This window comes from Ziziphus jujuba, chromosome 11 (genome assembly GCF_031755915.1).
Source record: "Ziziphus jujuba cultivar Dongzao chromosome 11, ASM3175591v1".
Lineage (NCBI taxonomy): Eukaryota > Viridiplantae > Streptophyta > Magnoliopsida > Rosales > Rhamnaceae > Ziziphus > Ziziphus jujuba.
In genome coordinates, this window is record NC_083389.1 from 8,507,400 (window position 1) to 8,517,766 (window position 10,367).

At 33.1% G+C, this 10,367-nt stretch overlaps 1 protein-coding gene across 1 annotated transcript; it reads right to left on the minus strand.

The window, feature by feature from the left end:
- Positions 1-2,874: 2,874 nt before the first annotated feature.
- LOC107434937 (cytochrome P450 94C1) lies at positions 2,875-5,105 on the minus strand. Its single transcript, XM_016046458.4, has one exon. The coding sequence runs from the start codon at positions 4,946-4,948 to the stop codon at positions 3,428-3,430; it is 1,521 nt and encodes a 506-aa protein (XP_015901944.2). The 5' UTR covers positions 4,949-5,105; the 3' UTR covers positions 2,875-3,427.
- Positions 5,106-10,367: the final 5,262 nt, after the last annotated feature.

A 10,367-nucleotide genomic window follows, 5' to 3' on the forward strand; every position in this document is an offset into this window, starting at 1 on the left:
CGCAATGAATCGATCAGGTGGGCTCAATAAGGTTATCGGGCCTGATGAGCTAAATCTTACCCCTAACTAATATTAAATTGTTCTAACAAAAATAACTAATATTTATTTAAAATACAATTTTTATTTTTGTATAAGTAATCAACCATTTCATACAAACTAGATATACTTAGATTGTATTAGTAGATATACAAGAAGCTTCGCCCAGTGATAAAACTACTGAGAATACACTTTTAGATTCTAAATTGGACCAATGAGTAGGTATTATGTGACCAAAAAAAACACTAATACTGAGATTATTCTAGATAAGTATTATGGGATGCTTCTTCACCCCCCCCCCCCCCCCCTCTCTCTCTCTCTCTCTTAAGAAAAAGAAATACTATGTTTTTGAACTGTAACACTAGCTGTTGAGAGTTACCAAATATTGTAACGAACTCCACTATCAAAATGGTTAAAAAAATATGTGATATTGATTTGGAGGAAATAAATTATCTTTTAATATAGGTGAGGTAAGCGATCACGTATCAATAATGTAGGATTTGCGTGTAATTCCATCGCTAACATAGTATTAATAATGAACGAAGTCATTAATCATCCTGTACAAATGAAAATCATGGAATTTTGTCATGTTTTCAGCCCAAAAAGAAAAAATGGATTTTGTCATGTATTATATTAGAAATAAATGAAAGAAAAAAAAAATTATGTTACTATCATTCTATCTGCCTTATTTGGCAGTCCATATCTTTCTTGAAACGACCTGTCATTGATACTAATTTATTTTTTACAGCAATTAAATGCTTAGAAAATCCTAACGGTATTGTCTTTTTCATATTAGAGAATTTTCAAATGGGATCGTGGATTATGAAAATAGTATAAGTTAATAGTAATATTTAAAATGAGTATTGATATACAATATCAGGATGGGACAATCTACATTTACCACTCAAGATGCAAAATAAAATTTCAGCTACTCTCTGTCACCGCCAAATAAAAATTGAAAGCAACCCCCGTGGGCAGTTAACAAAACCTAACTCACTGCAAACAATTAATCAATAACTAGTAAATGGAAAAAAATCCCCAATCCCGATGGCCATAATATATATATATATATATATATTCTAACAATCAATTGGAAAAAGACTCCAAAACTACTGCTACTTCCACGAGTTGATATTAATTACAAATTAAAACAATTTTATAATATATATATATATATATATATATTGTTCATACTTTGCTAATACATATATTATATTTTGTTTGTGAATGCAAACAAACCAAAAAATATATATAGTACCAAATTAAGATGTAGATTCGTATTCACATTATCCAAGGTTTATCTTTTACTGAAGATTTATGTGAGTTTCAAGCAAAATATTCTGTAAATCCAAAATCATATTTTATTCTGTTTATTTTTTCCTCTACTAACCAAATATTATCAGATCTCTTTCATATGTATATTAAACATATATATACACGCATGCATCCCCTTAATATATATGATATTAAGAAATGGCGAATGATTTAAGTACCCAGCAGCCTATCACTGCCGAGTTTCAGCAAACCTAGCTTCCAAAAGACTATATTAATTATGAATTAATTAGTTTACAAAGTAAAAGGCTTTTGACCACGCACAGCGCTTGCAATTATATACTCCTAATTAATTAAGTGGGTTTGAAAGCTTACAAGTACCCTCTAGAACTCGTCTCGCAGACAGACAATAATTTTCAATGAATGAACAGGGCATTCTGTATTAATTCGTCATGATTCTCAAACAAACTCAAGTAATAAAGCTAATTATTTAATATCCCATGACAAAAATTGCCAAGGTAAAGGAAGTCATTTGCATAATCATGCAGATTGATTAATTTCCTATAGATTTTGATGTTCAAGATACCTCTGCAGGAATATCGCCTCTAAATTTAATTAAAAAACAGCAACACATGTTTCAGGATGACAAAACTTTCAAAGTTTAAAATACTATTAATTAATTTGTGGCACACCGTCAAATATTCATTACAGTTTCAACAGTCTGAATTAAGAAATCAATTAATATTGGATTGGCAATTACATATTGATTTTAATAAAATTACAAAGTCCCATAGAAAAAAATTAACAAGCGTGTGTATAAATCTCTCTCTCTCTCACACACACACACACACACACACACACACACATGTATATATGGATTCATTCTACAAACTACACGTGCTTTATACATATTGCTATCAATTAATTACTAATTAATCACTAAAAAGTTATCGGTCAAATTTATTCTACTGCTAGTCGGCAGTGTACTGACAGGTTTCACTGAAAAAGGGGTGGTTTTTTTTGATAAATCTTCAAAGGGGTAGTTATTGCTAATTAAATGTCGATATTGAAATAAATATATTCGCAATAAAGACCAATAATCATGTAGGAAAAGCATGCATGCAGTTGCTTATGATTGTGAGGACACGGAAAAGTGTAGTCTCGTGGTCCAAAACACGTGGAAGCCTAGCCAGGACAGACATCTACATGTGAAGGCCACGTGATAAGATCATCTCCTATATACCATGTATAGTTATCTTCCAAGTACCAACTTGAGCATTCCAATACCTGCCTAGCTCCCTTGTATTGTATATTATATGACTCGTATGCAACTTTTTATTCATTTTCTATATGGTCCATGTATCTATTCACCAAAAAGAAAAGACATGGTCCATGTGCGTTGATATTTATTTTACCCTAGCTGTACCTTTTATCTTCAATGAGCACATCAAGTAAGTAAATTCAATATGCTAAATTCAAAGGAAACTGTTATATATATATATTAACCCATAAGTCATTGGGAACGCTTGGAGTAGTAGCTAATTTTCAATCTTCGAACATTTGGGCATTTTGCTGAGCAAAACTTTGTAGCTAGGGTTTCATTAATAACAAAGAAAATGCAGAAATTAAGTAAAAATACCTTTAATCAATACAATCGAATCACATACATATAATTAAGTACAGCCAATCTATACATATACATATTAATCATCACATAACTGCATCTTCCTACAAATTTTCCATCTATCAAGTGCAAGCCCTTAATTCTTGGCAGGAGCTTTATATATATATATATATATATATATCTTGGAAAAGAAATATCCAATTGAACAGTATTCAAAGGAAACCAGCCACATGACCATCAATTTTTGTACACCAAGATAAAAGGTCCATTCCCTACCGACGCCAACGAGACATTGGTTAATGTATATATGGTACAAATTCATGGCAAGCAAAAAATGTAGGCCATGTCACTTTCCTTGGAAACCACCCACTGCACTCCAACCCCTGCAATTTCATTGGTAGTCCACAGCTATGTCCCATGATGCCATATACACCAGAATATATGACCGAATAAGCTACACAGAGAGAGAGAGAGAGAGAGAGAGTGCAAAATCAATTACAATGATGATGGACTTTCCCTTTCTCTCACCAAAACCGGAAGCCCACCACGGAAAGTGGCAGTGAGTCCAGGAGAGAAACGCGGCGTGTGACGTGGAGTCACTAGCTGGATGTGGAAACGTCTCAGCAGTGAAAGAGCAACACTTTTCAGCTCCACCATAGCCATTTCTTTTCCCAAACACACCCTAAGCCCGGCTTGAAAAACCGGGTACTTGAATGGATTCTCAGCCACAAACACACCGTTCCTGAACCACCTTTCCGGCTTGAATTCCAAACAGTCGGATCCCCAAATTTCCTCGATCCGACCCATCGCATACGGATGGTAAGTAACCCTAGTCCCTCTTTTAACAAAACTCCCATCCGGTAAAACATCGTCTTCCAAACAGAACTTAGAATCGAACTGTATAGGAGGGTAGAGTCTCATACTTTCATAAATTGCGGCTTGTAAATAATGAAGCTCTGTCATTTGCTCAAAGCTCGTGAGCCTCCGATCGGGTCCGATGACCCGGTCGGCTTCGACCCGAATTGCCAACTCAACCTCCGGATGGTTGGCAATCAGCCAAAAGAAGCTGGTCAAGCTGGATGCCACGGTGTCACGCCCGGCTAAGAGAAAGCTTATAATGATATCTCTCAAATATTTATCGTCGTTCACGGTCCGCATGAACCGGGACAAAAGGTCATTGTAATGAGATGAAATTCCCATTTTGGTCTTTTTCTGCCTTATGACTTCCTTGGCCAATGCGTTGATGACGTCGATGGCTTCTTTCAGTTGCTTCTCGCTCCCCAAATTCAACATCCTCTTGATCTTCCAAACCAACGGCGAAGCCGTCATGGCTCTCTCCGCCGACAGTTTCGACGCCAAGTCGAACGACTTGGCGAATTCCGACAGCGGAAGAGAAATCTCTAAGCACCTCGGGTCCAAACCGAAAGAGAATCTGCATATGCTGTCGAACGAGAACCTTCTAAACACGTCTTGGAAATCCAAAACTCCGTCTTTTTTCCCTGAAACCGAAGATAAAAGCGGGATCAGCCTGCTTTCAATCTCGTAATTCACTATCTCGAACGCAAATGATCTTATGGAATACCTATCGAGCTCTAGGCTCGCCATCTTCCTCTGAAATTTCCACAGCTCTCCGTCCACGTTGAAAATACCTTGACCGAGAAAATCTCCTAAGATCGCAGAGAAAGGTTTCCCTTTCGGAAAATTCTCAAATCTCGTTTTGAGCATGTATTCGACGTTGTCTGGGTTAGCTGTGATGGTGTTTCCCAGAACGTGTATGTGGATGGTTTTTCCTGGTGAGTTTCTAAGGAGGTGAGCATACCAATCGCAAAGGTTATCGAATTGATTGGACCAACTGGACGTGAGATAAGTATGGCAGATTTCGCAGTTGCACCAGAGCTTCAGTCTCATCAACTGATGGACTAAGAGTGAAAACAGGGACAAGACGATGAAAGATGATAAAAGAAGGGAAAAGAAAGCGTAAAGAAACTGCAAGAACCAGGAAACTTCGAGCTCCATGGATACAAAAGATGAAAAAGAGAGAAAGAGAAAGAAAAAAAGATTAAGAAAGAGATTAATGAGCGAGACAAGAGGACGTGCTGAAGGGTATTATATATTGGATTCTCAGCTCTTTATTTATCTTTTTAACAATTTTCGTCGTAACAGTGATTCGTTTCAGTGGTTCACTCTGTTTCCACTTACAAAGAGAAATAATATTAAAATAATATAAAGACAAATAAAATAAGACCACGAAAAACCCATGTGACAAAAAACGCCGTTTAGTAGTTTGCTAGAGGCATCATCTTCGTCACCCAAGTGTAATTTTGCAGATATTCACCCCCACGTGCTTTTATTCTTATCCGTACGACTATTTTATTCTTTTTATTTTTTATTTTTTATTTTTCTTCTTCTTTTTATTTAGGTATGAAAAAAAAAAAAAAATGAGACTCAGGAAATATTTGGTGAATATTTGCTCCACTGGTCAGTATCAGTGTATCAGTGGGACAGCTAAATAATTACGATTTTTTATTTAAAAAAATAATGATACAGCTAAATAATAACAAAAATAGACCTGAAAGAAAAAAAGAAAAAAAAATTAGTACTCCCAAAAAATAGGACAGCTTTTTTGTTGATGAAGGAAATAAATTGGAGGAATGTATAATTGCGTCTACTTCGCAGGAACTCTTACTCTGACCCGGAGGCAGTCTAATGAGAAATTATTGAGCTATTATAGTACTTCTTTTGGGGACAATTTCGTACGCACCTCTCTAACAGCCATGGCCCTCCTCCATAATATTCGCTATCCAAATTTCTCATGTTTTATTTCACATGTTAAATGATAATAAAAATTGGAATAGAGATCCTCTCACTCTGATGAAAATTATTAATTTTTTTTTTTTGAAGATTATAATATATTTTAACTTGAAAAAAAAAAGATAGAGGTTTAATTCGGTTATTATTCAATCCAAAATTTTAAAATGTATACTATTGAATATTCCATGTTTGTTCCTTTTTTTTTTTTTTAAAATATATATATATATATATATTTTGAATCTATCATCTTTATACATTATCATTCATTGAAATTTTTGAAAAATTATTACTTGCACCTTCAAAATTTAAAATTAATATCATAATTTATTATCTTAGGAGTTGATTTTTAAGTAAATTTATTTATGAAAATTTTATTTTACCCTTTAATTTCAAAATAAATCCATTTTACCCCTTAATTTCAAAACAAATATGAAACTTATTTAATGATTTATGTAATAATATATATTAAAATTGTAATTTTGTTTAACTCTATTTTTATTATAAATTCATTGTTTATCACCTTTTTTTTTCATTTATGTAAATGAAACTTGTAGTAAATGATATATATTTTTTAATATGCATTATTGTAAAGTAAATGACAAAATAATAATGTAATATATATTTTGACATATACGTGTGAAATAGAATTATTTATAAAGACAAAAAAAAGAGTGTAAAACAGACTTTCTATAAATCAATTTCATCAAAAATCAACTACTAAGGGGTAAATGATAATTGTAATAGGTGTTGATAAAAAAAAAAATGAAGATAGGTGTTAATAAATTATCATCAAACCTGGATGAAATTTTTCCTATTGAATTAGCTGTCAAGAAAAACAAATGCTGAAGAGGTAGCAGTTATCCAAGTGACGGGGCAAGGATTGGGAATGATTGCGCAATTTGAGAAAATGTTAAAGGTGACGTTGATTGAAGTCTTACAACCGCTGCAGGGACCAGCTGGAGAGTGTGGAATGAGTACTGAAAAATGGGCAGGTCTCCTCTGTACTTTTATTGCGGCAGTTACAATTTCAAATCTCATAAACAATGTTGATAATGATCATTAGCAGGCCTTGTCATTGATTTTCTTTAAGTTCCAGTACTATCATTTGGTGTGCTAGGGTTCCTTATTTTCCAATCAGCCTCTTAATTAACCCAAACCTCTAATCATGTTTTTTTTTTTTTTTTTTTTTGTCAAGACCTTTGTGTAAACTAGTCAATCAAAACTAATGGAGTTTGTACTCATTTGCAGTGTGAAAATTAGTTACATTGTGCCAAAACAAAACCACTTCTGTTTGTCAATATTGTCCAGATAGGATCTACACTCTAAATATATGGCGATGAGGCGATGGTCAATTTGTATGCGGTGATTGACAATGATTCCGATAATTTATTAGTGCAATTCCCCTAAAAGTACTATGATGTAGGGTATATTATCTACTAATTGGTGCTTAAAGTTCAACCCACCATAATACATTAATTTCCATTTGTGCTTATAGGGGTGCGTCATCATGAACATTTTTGTCCATTTATATATTTCAGATAAAACCTAATGACAATTTGACAATTAAAGAATTCGAACTTTTGTTGGCTGTCAATCCGATAATCCCAAGTGCACATGTAAATGATGTAGACTGGTAATAAACTTCACAAGGATGATCTAAACAAAAGGAGGCCAATGGATAATTAGACATATAATCCCTCATGACTAGCACAACTAGATTTCGGCTCAAGTACTTCTACTCTTCTTCCTTTCCAACCTCTTATATAATAAAAAGTTTTTCTAAAATAGGAGAAGTCACCCGTTGTAGCATTTCTATATATATATATATATATATATGTCTCACGTATGTGAATAATACATATATGTGTATACTAAATGCAATTCAGTGTTTTAAATACCGATCAATTCCCTTTCCTATACAAAAAAAGTAGGTATCTAGCATAGTATTATCAAAACTATTCTTCTAAGGAGAACTAATTATTATTCAAAAGTCAAGCAGATACATGATAAACATGGGAATGCAAAAGATGAAGAAGAGGACAAAAGCTGAAACGCAGACGGCTTTTGATAATGAAAGAATTCCTAATAGGATGAGATTGGGGTTGGGTTGCAAATTTCAAGTGGTGAACTCTGAACTGAATTCCTATGAAACTTTTTGACTGCTGAATATCTATATCTATATATGTAAATAATAAAATATTAAAATTTATCCATGAGGCTAATACTAATTGCGACAGTTTCAGTAGCTCTATGATATCCATATGTACAAACCTTAATAATTCTTCCCTTTGACTAATGATACCTTTGTGCATATGAAAGAAGACGGAGGTATTCAATTTGCAATTAGTGGAAAATGAGTGATTATATTTATGTGTGTGTGTGTATATATATGTGTGCGTGTGTGTGTGTGTGTGAGTGATGGCTTGTATTGTATGGATCTGACCAAATTGGTAGAAGAAACAAGAATTGTCCTGAATTCGTACTTTTTCATTTGAGGACGAGGTTAGCCACAAGTGTGTTTTATTCCAACTCACCTCCAGCTGTTTATCTCTCATCCTCAACCCTTACTATATATTTATTCCACCGCTAGGCGCCGCTAATGGCTATTTTGGTAATTAATTAACTAGTTTTTTCATGCTTGCTTTCGTTTGTGGCAGCAAACCCACATTCTGAGAGTGAATGCGACGTAGAAAATAATACGCGAAGTCCAGTTCAATTACCATCAACATTGTGATTAATGTTTTATGTGCGTTTACAATATTTATGTCCGAGTGGGAGAGACAGCTGCTCACGCTCCAACAAATAAAACAGCTTGAAAAACAAAATTAAAAAAAAATTAAAATAAAATAGAGAAAAACATGGACCCAACGAAAAAACAACACCTGACAAAGATGGATTCGAAAAGATATTTAAGCATCAAGCAATTAAAGCAATGAATGTAATATCCAGATCAAGTTGCCCTGTAGACCCCCCCCCAAAAAAAAAAAAAAAAAAAAAAAAAAACCACCCTTTGGGAATTTGATTGGTCAGTTCTATAAGGAACAGCTTGCTCTTCCGTCCACTCATATTCTTAGTCCAAATTCAATATAACCATATCCTTTAAACCAACAAATTGATTTCAGATTTAAAACTCTTTCAAATTAATCACATGATTCATATTTATGATTTTAAGATATATATATATTTATATAGTTAGGGACGGACTGAGGATTCTCTTTACCACGTATGACACCCATGGACTTTGCATGAAACTAAAGTTGATAATTTAATTATATTTACTTAACTGATCAAAATGATCCAGTCCAATTAATTAACCTAATAAGAACTATTACAAAATATCTTTGTAGTACTCTTGTATTTTAAGCGTGTGGGAAAAAACATATTTGTTAACTAAAAACATGAGAAATAATTTGCTTATAATGGAACTTGAGGATAAAGTCAATCCTTCAAAAAAGAACAGCAAATATATATACATATATAAAATGAAAAGTCAAAGTGGAATTTTAATTTATATATATATATATATATATTATTATATACTTGATATGCAAGTGAGGGTTTTTTTATATTAGAAGAAGAGAGGAGATTTAAAATTTTTTTCTTACAAAATAATAACTTTGTTATTAAGTTGTTTCTAATAAAGAGATATAAAGAGGATTGGATATAAATAGTAGCAAATGTAGAAGACCAGATTTGATGTAACTTAAAGCAATACAAATATGGACGTTATGCTACCTATAGCTTTAAAGATCACAACAAGTAAATGATCATATTAAGAAAATGAGTACCGAAAGAGAAAGAAAATCAGCTGGAAGTATCACATTGTGAAATTGGTTAGCAAGGAAACCGCTGTATATACATAAGATCATGAAAAAGAGAGCTGAAGCCGAACACGGCTTTGCTTGCTTTATTTATTTTAACTATATATAAACAAATAATATTTACATATAATTAAATACAACGAAATTGGCATCTAATTAGTAATGGTGAAAATATTAAATAAACATATTTGCCATTATTGTTGATGATGAAACAATAAGATGTTATATAATAAAACAAAACAGGCATTGATGGAGATGAGAACTAATTGAATATATAGTTATACACTCCACGTAGCAAATTGGAAGTCGGCGCGCGCATGACATTTGTGTGTGCTCAGTCTCAGTGGAACACACTTTTCAGATGGTAAAGAAATTAATAAGAAAGAAGATGATGATGATAAAGAAGAAGAAGATAGACTTTGGAACACGCCTCCTTCTCAATTAAGGTGCTTACTTGCACCTTCCATTCACCAACCATTCAACCTATCTATGCAAACCAACCAATTTGCCTTCACGGTGCTTTGGTCTATTTTTTTTGGTTTTTAAATAAGATATAAAGTTCATCTTAATTTATGTAAAACTGTTACTTGTATAATGACAAATAATCATGTCTAAGTATAAATTCAATAAGCATGTGAATCCTACAAACCAATAAAAACATAAAAACGATATAAAAGAATTATGGGATGTCCTATTACCATTGACTCATTACATGGTATTATTTTCCCCTCCACGCTCCATCTTTAAATTAGAATCATTTTGCAATAATATGTCCACGTGCGACAATTCATTGTTTCTGGAAA